We start from the raw sequence: 19,533 nt of genomic DNA, 5'->3' as shown, positions 1-19,533 counted from the left end.
TCAATGATTTCATTACTTGACCATGTGATTGTTTTTTGTACTTAAGAAATAAATTTATTAACGAGTAAAAAGTTTTAAGATATCAATAAAGTTTGTCCATATGCCTATCATGAGATTGTAGCAATCTGTAAATAACTTATTCCATGAAATTATATGCTATATTTTTATGCTAGAACGTTGAAATGTATTACGAAATTCTGATAGGTGTCAAGTCACACAATAATGGACATATATAAATGATAATACGTGTATGCATATATATTTACTGTTACGATAACAATACCCACCAGTTCGACATTAGCATTTTCTAAATTACTTTTAGTAGTTAACCTACAAAGTAGCCATTAGTTGTCTATTTTTGCTGAGTTAACATCGAGGATGTACAATATGTCTTTGCTCTACATTTTTCTCTTCTTGAGTTGGTCCTCGGCAACTGAATTCTCACCAGTGATACAAACTACCAAAGGACCGGTGAAGGGTCTCGTTTTGACGACCATCAGAGAATCTAAGAAATACCATTCCTACAGAGGTATCCCTTATGGCAAACCACCAATTGGACATCTTCGATTTAGAGTAAGTATATCGTAATTAAAGCAAAAGGGGAGAGAGAGAGAGAGAGAGAGAGAAAGATTCGACATGAATTCGTCCAAAACGATTGAGAATTTCCTCTAGCCACCTGTCGAGATAGATCCATGGACCAAAGAGTTCGATGCTACAAAGGATGGCCCCATTTGTCCACAAATGAATAATAACAAATTCATCGGCCAAGAGGATTGTCTGAATCTCAATGTCTATACGCCGCAGGTGATTTTCCATCTTTATGTTATTTAACATGTTAACTATCAAAACGATATATTCAACAAAAGCAATTTATAAAAATATTCTTGTAAACAATCTGCATGACAACGTGTATTATCATATCCATTCATAATGCCATGTTAAATTAATAGCAAGAAATATTTCTCCACTTTTACGATCATTAAGTAAAAGAATATTACTACACTACTCATTTATAATATTTTAACCCATAGGAATTACAATTATAATAGTCACTTATTTTGATTGGATTAATAAATTTTATTTTACAATAGCTTCCTAATGATGGGAAAGACACTAATCTTAAAGCTGTTATGTATTGGATTCATGGAGGAGCATTCGTTGTTGGGGCAGCATCAAAATTTTATTACTCTCCTGATTATCTGATCGAAGAAGACATCGTAGTCGTCACTGTTAATTACCGGTTGGGTGCTCTTGGTACGATAACTAATTTATCCAGTAAATGGAAAATCGGTAGATAAAATTAATGTTGAGAAATGAAATCCAAATTTTTCTAAGCTTTTAGAAAATGACGACGAATATACGCGTAACTACGTTAATTCTTTCATTAATAAGATAACAACAATGAAACAGCAAGACATCTAGTCCAACTAAGTTCCAACTAACTTAACGAAAGTTACGATTAAGAATAGTTGATAGAATAAATATGTTAATGGAGAAAAAATTCGGTATTACTATATCATTATGACAAATAGCTTTGGCCGATTATCAACACTTTTAAAATGAAATACTAATTAAATAAGTAATAACATAACGAGCAAATTAACAAATCAGTTTTAATAATACTTCGCATAGGATTTTTAGCGTTGCAACATCAAAATGCAACTGGCAATGCAGGCCTAAAAGATCAAAATCTTGGTCTAAAATGGGTTCGCGACAACATCGCAAACTTTGGTGGTAATCCAAACAAAGTAACGATAGTTGGTGAAAGTTCTGGGGGCGTTAGTGTAGATTTTCATATACTTTCAGAGAAATCGAAAGGTATCCAATTATTTCCTTTTATGTTCAAAATCAAAATTTATTTAACACTCAACTTATCTTCAATTTCATTCTAATTACAGGTCTATTCCGTAGTTCAATCGCTATGAGTGGGGTATCATTAGCTTACTATGCATTCAGTACTCCAGAAGATGCAACACAAACAGCTTACGAATTCGCTAAGGAACTTGATTCAACAGCAATGAACGTTGACGAGTTACTTCAATTTTATTATAAAGTCGATGTAGAAAATTTGACTAGAACAATTTCAAACACAACGAAAGTAAAAATTACTTTCAGAAATTATTCTATTTATATTTCTATTTAATAGAAATTTTCATATGCCCAATGTTTTAGCTGAATATTCCCTTGAAGCCAACTCTGGAAAATCCAAATTACGGTCCAGATTGGTTCTTAACCGAATGTTCGTTAAAGAGATACAGATCTGGAAATTATAATCACGGATCTCATATGTTAGGCTATACTAAAGACGAAATTATTTCATTCATAGATAGTGAGTATTCTTGCTATTCATTCTATTTACATTAACTTTATATTATTATTTTGAATTTATAGCAATGGAAGGTATTCTCGATTCTGTGAAATTTTCTTGGACATACGCTTTACAACTTGGAATTACAAAAATCGACATGCCAAATATAGAGTATGGTATAACGAATGCCACCTTACGTCAAATCATAAAAGTAAGTTAAATTAAGAAATAGGTACGATTTTGAATAAATTAACTCTGTTATAATACTTTCTAGACTGCTACGGAAATTCTAATTATATCTTCTATAGATTACAAGCAAAAATTAATGGCAAAATTCGACGATCCCATTTATTATTATCGATATGATTTCTTTTATAACAAATCGCTACACAAAATTCTATTTGGCATTGATATGGATGGTAAGTTTTATTATATATCCATTTTATATATTGTATATGTATGGCTTGAGATTTATACATTAAGAGTATTAGTCTTAGATGTCACCAAAATTTAAGATATGAATAATAAGGATACTAGCATCTATATCGAATAAAAAATTCTGATCTGAAAATATCCCGATCATTACTATTTGAATATGAGAACGTAGTTGTTTATATATTAGATCATTACTTACTACTACCTACTCCATTATATCATATCATGATAAGATGAATACGTTAATAACAGATGGTCAAAAGTAGCATTCTCCAGCATCAATGAATCCTTAGGTTTAACAGCCTGCACGAGAGACTATGTTTGATCCTTTCTAACATTTCTGGAAATGTTTAAAACAGCGAATAAGGATTTTTGCCAAGAGGTATACTCATTAACCACAGGTGTCTCGTAGACAATCATTTACATGATCTTAGAGAAAAAATAATCTAGTGTTATAGAGTGACATACACTTTGTAAAAAAGGTGTCCGTAATCCATTTTTCTACTGTTTTGATTAATAACCTTTAAATGCGGCATTTTCGGTATGTCCTCCTTATCTAATATTGGTGTATACCTCCATCTTTCATTATTCCTAAATATAATTTCATTATTCCGAAATATCACCACCAAATAACACTACTGCGAGGCTACTATCAGTCTGTCTATTCCTCATTTGCAATTGCTCACCTATGTCTTAATGAATCTAATCCTTTGAAAGTTGACATCATATGGACTAATTAATTACTATATTAAACAGTAGTAATTAGCAATATGAGAATCATATATATTAGGTCTGTCCAAAAGTTCGTGCGCATTAGTAGCATGTATGTATGTAGCAAAATGCTCACGAACTTTTGGACTGACCTAATAAAAATGTCTTTTCTCTAAATGAACAAGTTTATACGCGCATATATAAAGATCAAAACGACAAGTTAAATTTGAAAGAAGTTTGCTACGATTTGAGAGCTGTTTGTTTTTGCTCGATTCAAGGTTAAATATAGAACGACTGTATTTTATTGATCGAGTAACTGATAATTAATAACATCATGGCCTGCCTATAAAGTTCTTTAGAAAGGATGATATTTACTTAAATTAGTATTAGTTACCTAGATACTTGGAAAATATCAAAAGTGTTTTACATGGATCATCATAAATTTATTATTAAGTATTTTCAATTTTCTACAGTTTAGAAGTACTATTGCATCCATTCGAAAATCTCTGGAAATCTTTAGGTGAGATCACAGTCAGTAAGAATTTTTCTCCTGAGGTAATGTTCATTAAATATAGATGCTTCGTAGACAATAGTTTTTACATTATCATATTGAAAAAATCGTTTTACATGTAAAATTGATGAAAAATAATATTGGATACTGGAATATTTTTAAATATTAATATCTGTACCGAGCCCGTTCCACAATAATAGTACCATAAGAAATCTTTAGTTGATTTTTTGGCAATAAATAAGAGAAATTTGTAACTTTTACTTATTCAATCTTTTTATTTTATTTTTTTTTTATTAATCATAATAATTGTTATAGGTGCTGGACATGGTGATGAATTAGAAATGATATTTTATTCAGATTTATCCCAAGTAAATCCCAATGCAAAGAACAAGATGACGCTGTTACAAAAAAGGATGACACGTATGTGGGCGAATTTTATTAAATACGGGTTAGAAACCAAAATGGATTGTCTAGTAGCAAGCAATGTCGTAAGTGGAAAACTTCGATTAATATTCACTTGTTTACTAGAAATCCAACTCCAAATGGTACCAACGATACTTTACTAAACGTTGTTTGGCCAAATTCGAAAGAATCTGGTAAAATGTTGTGGTTAAACGATGATTTGGAAATACATGAACGATACAAGAGTCAAGACATCACTATGATCGAAACTGGGTTACAATTAAACGGTGGACCAAGAGACGGATGTAATACGAAATGGAAAAAATAACATACAAGGTTAATTATTATTTTCTTGAGTTAAATATTTCCTGAAATAGTCAACTTAATTGAAATTTAATTTTTAATATGGTATCATTATAAGTGGAATTTAATTATTAAGTGATGTTACCATCAATTATAAATCCGGCCATTTAATACTTAATATCTATGCGATTAGTTCTTAAGTACACATTCTGTATTCATTGAAACTGATATTTGATTAATAAATCTTTATTTAGGATTCGTTAAAAAAGGTAATTCATCAATAAATCTGTGTTTTGTATGCCATGAAACCGTTAACCGCTTGTTAACGTATCTGCATTCTACAATTTTGTGTTTTTATTATTAAACTAACAAGACTGTTTCTAATAGTTAATAAATATGTAATAAGTTCAACACTTATCAATTCTTTCATAACTTTATAGAACGTTACTCGCCCAGAATTAAGAAGAAAATCCGTTCTTGAATAATTACATCGTCCGAAAAAAAAGGTAAGAAACTTGAAATCGTTAATTTTAATACGTTGTTCTCTGATTCATTCGTTTTTTCAGCCTGTTTTACTGTTACTATCAGGCTACTTACTATTTTATCTTACCGATAAAGTAGCTCAGGACAGTATTCATCATCGTTAATTTCTTAGGTTTAATATCTGGCAAAGTTTTCACGCTCAGACTGAAAAAAACTGATAATTTAAAATTACGTAGAAAAATGTAACACGTTTATCAATTCCAAAGATTCAATTAAAGAAACATGCAATATTTAAATTTCGAATGGTTAATTCGCGTTCGGAATCTACGTTTCGTTAAAAAAAAATACAGAAGTTATAGGGCAATTATGCTTTTTTTGACATATGCAACATTATCAATTTTGATTAATTATCGATACGTTCGATATATAAACTGTAGAACTGAATAAACACAGAATCCTTTTGATATATTATATTTATGACATGCTACGGTACTGGTCAATGATTTCATTACTTGACCATGTGATTGTTTTTTGTACTTAAGAAATGAATTTATTAACGACTAAAAAGTTTTAAGATAACAATAAAATTTGTCCATATGCGTATCATGAGATTGTAGCAATCTGTAAATTTTTCCATGAAATTATATGCAATATTTTTATGCTAGAACGTAGAAATGTATTACGAAATTCTGACTGTTGGCAAGTAACATAATAATGAATATTTATAAATGATAATACGTGTATGCATATATATATATTTACTGTTGCGATAACAATACCCACCAGGTCCACCTTAGCATTTCCTAAATTACTTTTAGTAGTTAACCAACCAGATAGCCATTAGCTATCTATTTTAGCTGAATTAACATCGAGGACGTACAATATGTCTTTGCTCTACATTTTTCTCTTCTTGAGTTGGTCCTCGGCAACTGAATTCTCACCAGTGATACAAACTACCAAAGGACCGGTGAAGGGTCTCGTTTTGACGACCATCAGAGAATCCGAGAAATATCATTCCTACAGAGGTATCCCTTATGGCAAACCACCAATTGGACATCTTCGATTTAGAGTAAGTATATCGTAATTAAGGGAAAAAGGGAGAGAGAGAGAAAGAGAGAGAGAGAAAGATTCAACATGAATTCGTCCAAAACGATTGAGAATTTCCTCTAGCCACCTGTCGAGATAGATCCATGGACCAAAGAGTTCGATGCTACAAAGGATGGTCCTATTTGTCCACAAATGAATAATAACAAATTCATCGGCCAAGAGGATTGTCTGAATCTCAATGTCTATACGCCGCAGGTGATTTTCCATCTTTATGTTATTTAACATGTTAACTATCAAAACGATATATTCAACAAAAGCAATATATAAAAATATTCTTGTAAACAATCTGCATAACAAAGTGTATTATCATATCCATTCATAATGCCATGTTAAATTAATAGCAAGAAATATTTCTCCACTTTTACGATCATTAAGTAAAAGAATATTACTACACTACTCATTTATAATATTTTAACTCATAGGAATTACAATCATAATAGTCACTTATTTTGATTGGATTAATAAATTTTATTTTACAATGTTTCCCAATAGCTTCCTAATGATGGGAAAGACACTAATCTTAAAGCTGTTATGTATTGGATTCATGGAGGAGCATTCGTTGTTGGGGCAGCTTCGAAATTTTATTACTCTCCTGATTATCTGATCGAAGAAGACATCGTAGTCGTCACTGTTAATTACCGGTTGGGTGCTCTTGGTACGATGACTAATTTATCCAGTAATTGGAAAATCGGTAGATTAAAGTAATGTTTAAAAATGAAATACAAAGTTTTCGGAGCTTCTAGCAAAATGATATAATGACAACGAATACATTCGTCACTACACTGATCGTCTCATTAATCCTAAAAGAATGATCGATAAGCAAGGCATCTGTCAAAGGGTCAACTAACTTCATAAAATTTACAATGGACAATTGTTGACAGAATGAATACATTACTGATTACTTTGTATTTTTCCATGTTACTTTGACGATATTGTAAATAAATAATAAATTTGTCAAATTATTAATACTGTTTAAAAGAAATATCGATGAAATAAGTAATAACAAAAAGATCGAATTAACAAATCAATTTTAATATTATTCCGCACAGGATTTTTAGCGTTGCAACATCAAAATGCAACTGGCAATGCAGGCCTAAAAGATCAAAATCTTGGTCTAAAATGGGTTCGCAACAACATAGGAAACTTTGGTGGTGATCCAAACAAAGTGACGATAGTTGGTGAAAGTTCTGGTGGCATTAGTGTAGATTTTCATATACTTTCAGAGAAATCGAAAGGTATCCAATTATTTCATTTTATGCTCAAAATCAAAATTTATTTAACACTCAACTTATCTTCAATTTCATTCTATTTACAGGTCTATTCCGTAATTCAATCGCTATGAGTGGGGCGTCATTAGCTTACTCTGCATTCATTACACCAGAAGATGCAACAGAAAAAGCTTATGCATTCGCTAAGGAACTTGGTTCCACAGCAATGAACGTTGACGAGTTACTTGAATTTTATTATAAAGTCGATGTAGAAAATTTGACTAGAACAATTTCAAACACAACGAAAGTAAAAATTACTTTCAGAAATTATTCTATTTATTTTTCTATTTAATAGAAATTTTCATATGCTCAATGTTTTAGCTGAATATTCCCTTGAAGCCAACTCTGGAAAATCCAAATTACGGTCCAGATTGGTTCTTAACCGAATGTTCGTTAAAGAGATACGGATCTGGAAATTATAATCACGGATCTCATATGTTAGGCTATGCCAAAGACGAAGCTATGTTTTTCGTAGATAGTGAGCATTCTTGCTATTTATTCTATTTACACTAACTTTATATTATTATTTTGAATTTTATAGCAATGGAAGATACTCTCGATTGTGTGAAATTTTCTTGGACATACGCTTTACAACTTGGAATTACAAAAATCGACATGCCAAGTATAGAAGATGCTATAACGAATGTCACCTTACGTCAAATTATAAAGGTAAGTTAAATTAAAAAATAGGTACGATTTTGAATAAATTAACTCTGTTATAATACTTTCTAGACTGCTACGGAAGTTATATTTATATCTCCTATAGATTACAAGGAAAAATTAATGGCAAAATTCGACGATCCTATTTATTATTATCGATATGATTTCATTTATAACAAATCGCTACACAAAATCTTATATGGCATTGATATGGATGGTAAGTTTTATTATATATCTAGTATGTATAGGGTATATATGTAGCTTGAGGTTTATGCATTAAGAATATTAGTCTGAATAAGATATTACCTTGGTGATATTTCCAAATTTAATAGGTGAAAGAGAGGAACACTAGCACCAATATCCTATAAGGAATTATGGTGAAATTCAAGTTTAAAAATACCTCTATCAATTACTACTTGAATATGAAAATGCAGCTATTCATTTAATAGATTATTATTTTTCTACTCCGTTCTATCATATCATGATAAGGTGAATACGTTCATACTAGATGTTCAAAGCGGCATTCATCAGCATCGATGAATCTACAGGTTCGATAACACTAAAGGCTATGTTGCATTCATTCTAACATTTCTTGAAACAGCCAGCAAAGATTTTTGCCAAGAGGTATACTCATTAATCACAGGTGTCTCGTAGACAATCATTTACATGATTTTAGAGAAGAAATAATCTGGTGTCGTAGAGTGACATACACTCTGTTTAATGGGTATCCGTAATTCATTTTTCTACTGTTTTGACTAATAACCTTTAAATGCGGCATTTTCGGTATGTCCTCCTTATCTAATATTGGTGTATACCTCCATCTTTCATTATTCCTAAATATAATTTCATTATTCCGAAATATCACCACCAAATAACTCTACTGCGGGGCTACTATCAGTCTGTCTACTCCACATTTGTATGTTGCAATTGCTCACCTATGTCTCAATGGATCTAATCCTTTGAAAGTTGACACCACATGAACTAATTAATTACTATATTAAACAGTAGTAATTAGCAATATGAGAATCATAAATAAAAATGTCTTTTCTCTAAAAGAACAAGTTTATACGCGCATATATAAAGATCAAAACGACAAGTTAACTTTGAAAGAAGTTTGTTACGATTTGAGAGCTGTTTGTTTTTGCTCGATTCAAGGTTAAATATAGAACGACTGTATTTTATTGATCGAGTAACTGATAATTAATAACATCATGGCCTGCCTATAAAGTTCTTTAGAAAGGATGATATTTACTTAAATTAGTATTAGTTACCTAGATACTTGGAAAATATCAAAAGTGTTTTACATGGATCATCATAAATTTATTATTAAGTATTTTCAATTTTCTACAGTTTAGAAGTACTATTGCATCCATTCGAAAATCTCTGGAAATCTTTAGGTGAGATCACAGTCAGTAAGAATTTTTCTCCTGAGGTAATGTTCATTAAATATAGATGCTTCGTAGACAATAGTTTTTACATTATCATATTGAAAAAATCGTTTTACATGTAAAATTGATGAAAAATAATATTGGATACTGGAATATTTTTAAATATTAATATCTGTACCGAGCCCGTTCCACAATAATAGTACCATAAGAAATCTTTAGTTGATTTTTTGGCAATAAATAAGAGAAATTTGTAACTTTTACTTATTCAATCTTTTTATTTTATTTTTTTTTATTAATCATAATAATTAATTGTTATAGGTGCTGCACATGGTGACGATTTGGAAATGATATTTTATTCAGATTCATACCAAGTAAATCCCTATGCAAAGAACAGGATGACGCTGTTACAAAAAAGGATGACACGTTTGTGGACGAATTTTATTAAATACGGGTTAGTATTCAAAATGGATTGTCTAGTAGCAAGCAATGTCGTAAGTGGAAAACTTCGATTAATATTCACTTGTTTACTAGAAATCCAACTCCAAATGGTACCAACGATACTTTACTAAACGTTGTTTGGCCAAATTCGAAAGAATCTGGTAAAATGTTGTGGTTAAACGATGATTTGGAAATACATGAACGATACAAGAGTCAAGACATCACTATGATTGAAAATGGGTTACAATTAAACGGTGGACCAAGAGACGGATGTAATACCAAATGGAAAAAATAACATACAAGATCAATTATTATTCATTCTGTGTTAAATAATTTCTTAAATAATTATCTTAATACAAATGTAATTTCCATATTGTAACTTTATAAGTGAATTAAAATTATTAAATGATTTAGCTGTCAACTTAAAATTTTTTCAATTGCATTTGCGTACGTTTATTTCTTTATTTTATTATTTTTTTGTTTTTTTTCTATAAATACGTAAACTAAGAATATGCTTAAATTAAAAGTTAAATCGATTTTTTAAAAATATTTATCTTAAAATCTCAACATAATTGAACCGTTGTCAATAACCCATAACTCTTTAAAATTCAAGACACCCATTCATCCAATATCTCTGGAAATGACATAAGGAATTCATATGATCTATATTATCACTCTTTATAAAACTGTATTCTGTTAAATCATTCTAATAAATTCCTCTAATCTTGCTTCAATCGGTTCTAACTTTGTTAGAACTACAATAGATCTACAATAGATCTACAATAGACTTCTGATATTTAGTTTTGAACCAATCAGAATAGCATTTTTATACAATATTAAGAATAATTGAGCGTGAGAAGGTAGAGAGGGAAAGTGAGAAGAAATAGAAGTAGAGAAACGAGATAGAGAGAGAGAGAGAGAGAGAGAGAGAGAGAGAGAGAGAGAGAGAGAGAAAAGGAGATAAGGAGAGAAAAAGAGAGAAATGGAAAGGAAATCTTTTATTTTTAACAAGTTTTTTATGTGATGAGCTAGATGCCTCCGAGGAAGGGGAAATAAGAAAGTTTGCAGTCAGTAAAAGTTAATGAAAAAAGGCATTCAGTATTTGTCATTCTATAAATCCAGTCACTAATTACTTAATAACTATGCGATAAATTATTAAGTCTCTATTCTGGATTCGTTGAAACCAATAATTAATTAATAAATCTTTAATATAGATTCGTCAAAAAGGTAATTAATTAATAAATCTGTATTTTGCATTCGATGAAACCGAAGTGTTAGTTAACGTATCTGTGTTATACAATTTTCTGTTTTTATTAGTAAATTAAGAAGACTATATCTAATAGTTAATAAATTCGTAATAAGTTGAACGATTTATATTCTTTCATAACTTTATTGAACGTTATTCGGCCATAATTAAGAAGAAAATCCGTTCTTAAATAATTACATCGTCCGAATAAAAGGTAAGAAACTTGAAATCATTAATTTTAATACTTCGTTCTCTGATTCGTTCGTTTTTCAGCCTATTTTATTATTATTATCAGGCTACTTACTATTTTATCGGTAAGATAAAAACCGATAAAAAAGTATGTTATAAGTATATATATATAAGTATGTTAAACCGATAAAATAGTAAGTATGTTATGTCGCTCAGGTCAGCATTCATCATCGTTAGTTTCTTAAGATCAATATCTGGCGAAGTTTTCAAGGTCAGACTGAAAAAAAAATGATAATTTACAATTTCGTAACGAAATGTAACACGTCTATCGATTCCAAAGATCCAATTAAATAAACATACATTTAAATTGTGAATGATTATTTCGCGTTCGGTATCTATGTATCGTATATGAAAATATAGAAGTTATACAGCAATAATATATTTTCTGACATTTTGATTAATTTTCTATAAGAACGATATTTAATCTGTAGAATCGAATGTGCAAGAAAATTCCTTTGATATATAATCTCTATAGCTTGCTAGAGAATTGTCCATTTAAATTGTGGACTATGAGAATATCATTTTGATTTAAATAAACGAAGAATTAATAAGAAGGATAAGCTAATCTTAAAACAAAATTTATTAAAATAAATGGAGAATTAACAAAACGGTAATTGTATTTCATCCATACACATTATGTTTATTATTATGTTGCGACAGTCCTTAGTTAATATTAGATTGGAAATTATGAAATGGGCATTGAATGAAAATAATAAACGAAAAGCGCAATTTTTCACATTATTTATTATATTCAATTGAAATAATTTCCATTGGCATCTACGACTTTTTGCCAACGATTGGGCAAATCATATATCCCTTTTTGAAAAAAATCTTTATTTTTAAAGTTAATAAATAATTCATAGTCTTTTATAATATCATTTTGGTTATTGTATTTTTTTTCTCTTAAAAATAATTCATAATTACGAAAAAGGTAATAATCGGTCGGTGAAATATCGAGTGAATATGGAGGAGGTAGTAAAATTTCATATTGTAGAGAAATTAATTTATCAACAATAATTGAAGCTTTATGTGATCGTGTGTTATCATGCAGTAATATTGCGCCGTGTCGATTAAGCAATGCTAGTTGTTTTTTCATAAGTTTCTCATGCATAACACCAATTTCACGACAATAAGACATCGCTGTTATAGTTTCACCTGATTGTAGTAAGGAATAATAGATCACTCCTTGGGTATTCCACCATATGGTGACCATAATTTTTTTTGATGAAATTTCGATTTCGGGGTGTGTCCTGGGGGTGTATTCTTATCTACCCATTGGCTTGATCGTTTCCGATTATCATACAAAATCCACTTTTCATCACAAGTGATGATTTGGTGTAAAAATGACAATCGTGTATTGCGTAGCAACAAAGATGCGCACTTGCTTTTGCGGTCGATCATCTGCAGTTGCGTCAATTCGTGCAGCACTTATGAGTCCAATTTCTTGACTTTATTTATTTCAGGCAAATGTTTTAACACAGCTGTATGACTAGTTCCTAGTTTAGACCCAAGTGTTCGACTAGTTGTGTGTAGATCGGATTTCACAGTCTTCCTTAATTCCTCGTTATCAATATGGGCCGGTGGTCTTCCTCGAGGCTCATTGACGATACTCAAATTGCCAGAACGAAATTTTTGGAACCAATATCGAGCATTTTTTCATTGGTGGATCCATCTCCGAATGCCTGATTAATATTTCTTGAAGCTTGAGCTGCGGTATGATTTAATTTAAACTCGTACAAGAAGAGTAGATGTAAATCGCATTTTGTTTCCATCTGGTTTAGGATAAAAATAAAATAAAAATGGGATACAAACACGAAAAAATTTTACAAAATGAGTAAAAAGAATACCTTTAAGCTTTATAAATTAAAATATCGAGCACACGTTACAATGTATCTCTCTCGATCGTAGCTGAACACAGACTAAACAAAAAACGCCCGTTTCATAGTTTCCAACCTAATATATGCCGCCTTGAAATTATATATTATCAACAGGTTTCAATATATGAAACAATTTTACCAGATGGCCAGTTACATATCAATATTTATGAGGTAAGATATTTAAACGTTTAACTGGTGAAGAGCGCTATCGCGCTTTTCTTATGTTGTGCCAAAAATGCGAAAAAATACGTCAGCAGCCAAACAGATAATGATAATACGCAGATGGAAATATTTTCCTGTTATGATATCTATACCCCACCAGTTTCACTTCAGCATTTTTTGAAACACACATATATGTTAACCAACGATATAATTATTAGTTATCCTCTTAAACTGAGCTAATAATGACGACGTACAGTATATTCTTACTATATGTTTTTCTCTTATTTAATTGGTCCTTGGCAGATGAGTTCTCACCAGTGATACAAACTACCAAAGGACCAGTGAAGGGTCTCGTTTTAACGACCATCAGAGAATCTAAGAAATATCATTCTTACAGAGGTATCCCTTATGGCAAACCACCAATTGGACATCTTCGATTTAGAGTAAGTATATCGTAATTAAGGGAAAAAGGGAGAGAGAGAGAGAGAGAGAGAAAAAGATTCGACATGAATTCGTCCAAAACGATTGAGAATTTCCTCTAGCCACCTGTCGAGATAGATCCATGGACCAAAGAGTTCGATGCTACAAAGGATGGTCCTATTTGTCCACAAATGAATGATAACAAATTCATCGGCCAAGAGGATTGTCTGAATCTCAATGTCTATACACCGCAGGTGATTTTTCATCTTTTTATTATTCAATATGTTAACTATAGAAACGATATATTCATCTAATATCTTTCATAAAGATATATTTTTATAAATAAGGGATACATACAAATTTATTTTCATAAGTTTTTATCGGTTTATTCAATCGCGTTAAATTAACACCTTGAAACATTTTATCATCCTTATTATTTCTCAACATTCTGAATAAAAAAGAAAAAATAATGGAAAGAACGTCACGTGCTATTAATTCGATTACCAAACAATAGAAAGCCAATTTTTATAGATTTCTCGTGCTAGCCAACGGTTATGCACTTTCACTACAAACTTTACCCATGCGTTCGTTCATTATGTAAAAGTAGTACATTATATTCCATATTTATAATATTTTAACATGTAGGAATTTTACAATTTCGCAATAATATTATTTTACTTAATAAATATTATTTTCCAATATTTCCCTTTAGGTCCCAAAAGATGGAGAAGATATTAAACTCAAAGCTGTTATGTATTGGATTCATGGGGGTTCCTTTATTTCTGGAGTAGCTTCGAAATTCTATTATTCTCCTGATTATCTGATCGAAGAAGACATCGTAGTCGTTACTGTTAATTACCGGTTGGGCGCTCTTGGTATGATAATTAATTTATCCAGTAACTGAAAAATAGATAGATAAAATTAATGTATAAAATTTAAATACAAATTTGTTTTTTAACCATTCAAACATACGATATGGTGACAAAAAATATACGAGTCATTATATTGATTCACTCATTCATTAGATAAGAACAACCTATAAGCAAGGCATTCGGCAAACGCTCAACTAATTTAACAATAGTTACGATTGAGAATTATTGATTGAAAACAAATAAGCTAATCAAGGAAAAATTTGGTATTACTTTATCAATATTACAAATAATTTTATCTAATTATTAATACCTTTTTAAAAGAAATAACGATGAAATAAGTAATAAAACAAAAAAATCGAATTAACAAATCAATTTTAATAATATTCCGCACAGGATTTTTAGCGTTGCAACATCAAAATGCAACTGGCAACGCAGGCTTAAAAGATCAGAATCTTGGTCTGAGATGGGTTCGCGACAACATAGCAAAATTTGGTGGTGATCCAAACAAGGTGACGATAGTTGGTGAAAGTGCTGGTAGTATTAGTATAGGTTTTCATATACTTTCAGAAAAATCGAAAGGTACTCAATGATTTCCTTTATGCTTAAAATCAAAATTTATTTAACACTCATCTTATCTTTAATTTTATTCTATTGACAGGTCTGTTTCGTAGTTCAATCGGGATGAGTGGGGTACCATTATGTGCTTGGGGATTCAGTATACCAAAAGATGCAACAGAAAGAGCTTACACATTCGCTAAGAAATTTGGTTCCACAGCTACGAACGTTGACGAGTTACTTGAATTTTATTATAAAGTCGATGTAGAAAATTTGACTAGAACGATTTCAAATGCAACCCTGGTAGGAATTCCTTTTTGAAATGATTCCATTATAACGAATAAAAATATTCATAAGCTCATGATTCTAGGTGGATCCTCCGTTAAAGCCAACTCTAGAGAATCCAAATTATGGTCCAGATTGGTTCATTACTGAATGTTCTTTAAAGAAATATAAATCTGGAAATTATAGTCACGGACCTATAATGTTAGGCTACAACAAAGACGAAGTTCTTGAGTTTGTAGGATGTTAGTAATTTCGACATTAATCCTATATAGATTTTCACTTTTCATTTTCTTTATATTATTATTTTAAATTTTACAGCATTAGAAGATATTCGCAAATGTCTTAATATTTCTTCAAAAATCGCTTCCGATTTTGATATTAAAAACATCGATGTGTTCAATATAAACGAAGACATAGCGAATGTTAGCATACATGAAATCATAAAGGTTAGTCAGATTAAATAATAAATAGAATTTTTGTAAATTAATTTATTTATAATACTTTCTAGGTTACTTCGGAAATGTTGTTTATGGCTCCTATAGATTACACGCAGAAATTAATGGCAAAATTCAATGATCCTATTTATTACTATCGATATGATTTCGCGTATAACAAATCCTTACACAAAATCCTAGATCACATTGATATAAACGGTAAGTTTTGTTATATATCTAGTATATACAGTATGTTCTTTTTGACTTGAGATTTTAAAAGTGTTTACATTAGACATTAAAGGTTTAATATATTAAAATTATATATATTAATCTGAAAATTACGTAGACTTTTTAATCGCTATATGGAACTATTTAATTAGCCAATATGTGTATCAAAAATAAAAATATCTTATTTCTGAGAGAAAAAGCTTTATGAAGCGCGTACGAAGATCAATAAAAACAACTTTAATAACTTTCGAAAATATTTGCTACGATTTGTAAACATTGGCAAAATTGATGATTATTAATAACAACTTCGAACTAACCCTCAAGACGATCCAAGAGGGATGAGTCGTCGTAGGTACTTCGAAAGAATCAATGATGACTCTCTCAAAGAATCATAACGTTAATATAAAATATCTAGGATTTTTCGAAGATCGTTTTATATGTATAATTTACAACAAATAATATTTCAAGAAATTGTTAAAAATTTATAAGTTATGTCGAATCTATTCGATCAATAGATATATTACTGGTAGGTATAGTTAAATAAGAAATCGATTAGCTTATACTATGACGACGAATGAAGAAAAAATCTCTAACGCTTATTTATCCACATTTTAATTTTATTTAAATTTTGTTTTTGATTTGATTTGATTTTATTTATTTATTTATTTATTTTTTTATTAATCGTAATAATTGATTGTTTTAGGTGCCGCACACGCCGATGAAATTGAAATGATATTTTATTCAGATTTATTCCAAGTAAATCCCAAGGCAAAGAACAGGATGACATTACTACAACAAAGGATGACTCGTTTGTGGACAAATTTTGTTAAATACGGGTTAGCATCCAAAATGGATCTTCTATTAATAATCAATATTGTAAACTTTCGATTAATATTTACTTATTTACAGAAATCCAACTCCAGATGGTACCAACGATACTTTACTAAACATTGTTTGGCCAGATTCGAGAAAATCTGGTAAAATGTTGTGGTTAAACGATGATTTGAAAATACATAATCGATACAAGACTATGATTATTGATGTAACTGAATTAGGCTTGAAATTATTCGGCGATGATTTAAACGGATGTGATATAAACTGGAATGTAATATAAATAACATACAACTTTTAATTTCAAATTAATTTTTGTCCTAAATGAGGAATTTTTAAACCGTTAATCTCATTCACGTTGTAATTTCAATATAATATATTTAATATTGTAATGTTTTATTATTAAATCATCCTACAGACGATTACTTCTGATGTTGATTTTATGACATTCAGCTAAATAAAAGAAGAAATATTAAAAATCCTGTATGATGAATTCCCGTTAGAAATTTAGTTAAAAAACAAAGATAAAATGAAAAAAAAGGAATTATATACCAATAATATGTTTGACGACGAATTTGGTACTAATTAATTTAATTTCGATTAATTTCCTATGCATTTAATACATCGACTGTGAAATCGAATGAGTATAATTCGTTTTATAACTTGCTATGAAATAGTTTAATCACCATCAACGATGATTCATTCTATTCTAAAATCCACGTTTCTGAGATAATTTATTAATCGAAATTTCGAATAATAAAACGATGTCCACGGTAGGACATTTAATCGCGGGACTCACGAACACTTTACTTTAAAATCGACGTTTTCAAAATTAATACGAGCTAATCAAATAATTCTGACTTCCAATGCTATGTAGAGGATGGTCAGTTCCTCCTTACAGATAACAGAACCATCGTAATATTGACATTTACATTTCTAACACAACCGATCTTCTCTATGAAATTTTGAGTGATTAAACAAACTCCATAGTAAGACTTTTAATTAATCGTGGCCACGATCATTCACGCCATTTTTCGTCGATCCAAACGCGAGTATTCTCTCTATCTTATCTATTCAAACATGATCTTCTTGCTTATTCTTTATTAGAACTTTATTAATATCGATTCTTTATTATTTTCACGAGAGAAAAATATTTTAAAATCCATTAAAATAATCAAATAATTATAAACAAGAAAATTCTATGTTGATCTAATGAATAAATCAAAATATAAGAAACCATTAACGAGTAAATCTCCGAAAAAAATTTATTCGTTGTTACTCAATGCTCTTTTACTAATTAATTACAATCAATCACTCGTGTCGATTCAGACTTTTCGTCCTCGACATGATTGAGTGATCGGAGAGATTTAAAAATTTACTTACTAAAAACACTCCAAAACACTCATCCGGGATTTAAGTCGAAATTGAAGGTGGGGATAATTCGTAGGTGGATGAAAATGAAGTAGATCGACATCGAGATTGATTGAAATCCTCTTCAATGATGCACTGACTCTAATACGCGATAATTATTTATTAATGGATGATCACTGAAGTTAATTCGCGTAACACTATTGTTTTTTATAAATACAGTCTGTGCGACTGTTAAAAATATAGAAAAAGAAAATCCTTTTCGAAAAAACATTTTAATGATTGCATTTCACGTAGTCGATGTAAATCTACTTTTTGTTTTAACAGCGAACCGAACAAATAAAGCTACTACTTCGCGATATTTTTATCTTTATTTTAACGATACAAATACTCCATAATTTCATTATTATGCCCACGATAGCAATGAAGTTTTGAAACAGAAAAATAAGGGAAAAAAATTATTATACTATAATAAGAAAATGTTGAAAATATTTAAAATGTATGATATAAAAAATATACTCATCTCAAGTCTCAGTTGTTGTCAGGCATTCTGTACCAAGATGATGAAGGACTTCGACGAAAATAAGAAACTACAAATGAATTTCTTATTTCAATCGACATTTCCATTTTGTGACGAACAACAGTGACTCTTTTTCGCGATTATTTGTACTTTAATTTCTCCTATTCAACACTCAATTCTTCCTTGGTCTCGTGCACCATTGCGACGTTTTCTGAAAACAGAAAAAATAGAAATAAAATAATTACTATCATCGTCGTAAGAAAAATTTATGAAATTCGATGAAATTAAAGAATTTCGATGTACATACGTCGGAATCCAAACGAAAACTAATTCAATAACAGGCAAAGTTGAGCTGAACGTTCGCTATTGTTGATAATAAACATAACCAATAACAACAAGGTCAAAATATTTAAATATTGGAATTTTAAATTAGATTCTTCTATATTTATCTCGTATTATGAGTTTTGTAATG

At 30.1% G+C, this 19,533-nt stretch overlaps 3 protein-coding genes across 4 annotated transcripts; all 3 read left to right on the top strand.

Annotated features, from left to right (window-relative positions):
- Window positions 1–261: 261 nt before the first annotated feature.
- Window positions 262–5,205, top strand: LOC146873326 (carboxylic ester hydrolase-like). Its single transcript, XM_085656637.1, has 11 exons — window positions 262–573; window positions 673–804; window positions 1,092–1,254; window positions 1,633–1,818; window positions 1,899–2,098; window positions 2,173–2,329; window positions 2,392–2,519; window positions 2,583–2,727; window positions 4,281–4,413; window positions 4,494–4,703; window positions 5,111–5,205. The coding sequence occupies exons 1-10, from the start codon at window positions 379–381 to the stop codon at window positions 4,693–4,695; spliced, it is 1,641 nt and encodes a 546-aa protein (XP_085512763.1). The 5' UTR covers window positions 262–378; the 3' UTR covers window positions 4,696–4,703; window positions 5,111–5,205.
- A 652-nt stretch (window positions 5,206–5,857) lies between these two features.
- On the top strand, window positions 5,858–10,375 carry LOC146873325 (carboxylic ester hydrolase-like). Of its 2 annotated transcripts, XM_035879864.2 has the most exons (10): window positions 5,858–6,222; window positions 6,324–6,455; window positions 6,753–6,915; window positions 7,310–7,495; window positions 7,576–7,775; window positions 7,850–8,006; window positions 8,070–8,197; window positions 8,261–8,405; window positions 9,895–10,027; window positions 10,108–10,375. In XM_035879864.2, exons 1-10 carry the CDS (start codon window positions 6,037–6,039, stop codon window positions 10,307–10,309), a joined length of 1,632 nt encoding a protein of 543 aa, XP_035735757.2. In that variant the 5' UTR covers window positions 5,858–6,036; the 3' UTR covers window positions 10,310–10,375. The 2 variants fall into 2 exon arrangements, with proteins under 2 accessions (XP_035735757.2, XP_085512775.1); XM_085656649.1 differs by lacking the exons at window positions 9,895–10,027; window positions 10,108–10,375 and adding an exon at window positions 8,521–8,655.
- A 3,360-nt stretch (window positions 10,376–13,735) lies between these two features.
- Window positions 13,736–17,565, top strand: LOC118447661 (juvenile hormone esterase-like). Its single transcript, XM_035879862.2, has 10 exons — window positions 13,736–13,991; window positions 14,091–14,222; window positions 14,681–14,843; window positions 15,234–15,419; window positions 15,499–15,698; window positions 15,766–15,922; window positions 15,999–16,126; window positions 16,189–16,333; window positions 17,046–17,178; window positions 17,252–17,565. The coding sequence occupies exons 1-10, from the start codon at window positions 13,791–13,793 to the stop codon at window positions 17,454–17,456; spliced, it is 1,650 nt and encodes a 549-aa protein (XP_035735755.1). The 5' UTR covers window positions 13,736–13,790; the 3' UTR covers window positions 17,457–17,565.
- The last annotated feature ends 1,968 nt before the right edge of the window (window positions 17,566–19,533 follow it).

Source organism: Vespa mandarinia, chromosome 1 (assembly GCF_050613455.1).
Source record: "Vespa mandarinia isolate Hongniang chromosome 1, ASM5061345v1, whole genome shotgun sequence".
Lineage (NCBI taxonomy): Eukaryota > Metazoa > Arthropoda > Insecta > Hymenoptera > Vespidae > Vespa > Vespa mandarinia.
The sequence above is the reverse complement of the archived record's forward strand: the minus strand, read 5'-3'. Positions and strand labels throughout refer to the sequence as shown.

Coding starts and splice junctions, on each gene's coding strand:
- LOC146873326 (XM_085656637.1), top strand. CDS start 379: ATGTACAATATGTCTTTGCTCTACATTTTTCTCTTCTTGAGTTGGTCC. Junction 1,819..1,898: donor ACTTTCAGAGAAATCGAAAG/GTATCCAATTAT, acceptor TTCTAATTACAG/GTCTATTCCGTAGTTCAATC. Junction 2,330..2,391: donor AATTATTTCATTCATAGATA/GTGAGTATTCTT, acceptor TTGAATTTATAG/CAATGGAAGGTATTCTCGAT.
- LOC146873325 (XM_035879864.2), top strand. CDS start 6,037: ATGTCTTTGCTCTACATTTTTCTCTTCTTGAGTTGGTCCTCGGCAACT. Junction 6,223..6,323: donor TTGGACATCTTCGATTTAGA/GTAAGTATATCG, acceptor AATTTCCTCTAG/CCACCTGTCGAGATAGATCC. Junction 8,198..8,260: donor CCTTACGTCAAATTATAAAG/GTAAGTTAAATT, acceptor AATACTTTCTAG/ACTGCTACGGAAGTTATATT.
- LOC118447661 (XM_035879862.2), top strand. CDS start 13,791: ATGACGACGTACAGTATATTCTTACTATATGTTTTTCTCTTATTTAAT. Junction 14,844..15,233: donor TTACCGGTTGGGCGCTCTTG/GTATGATAATTA, acceptor TATTCCGCACAG/GATTTTTAGCGTTGCAACAT. Junction 17,179..17,251: donor ACAAATTTTGTTAAATACGG/GTTAGCATCCAA, acceptor ACTTATTTACAG/AAATCCAACTCCAGATGGTA.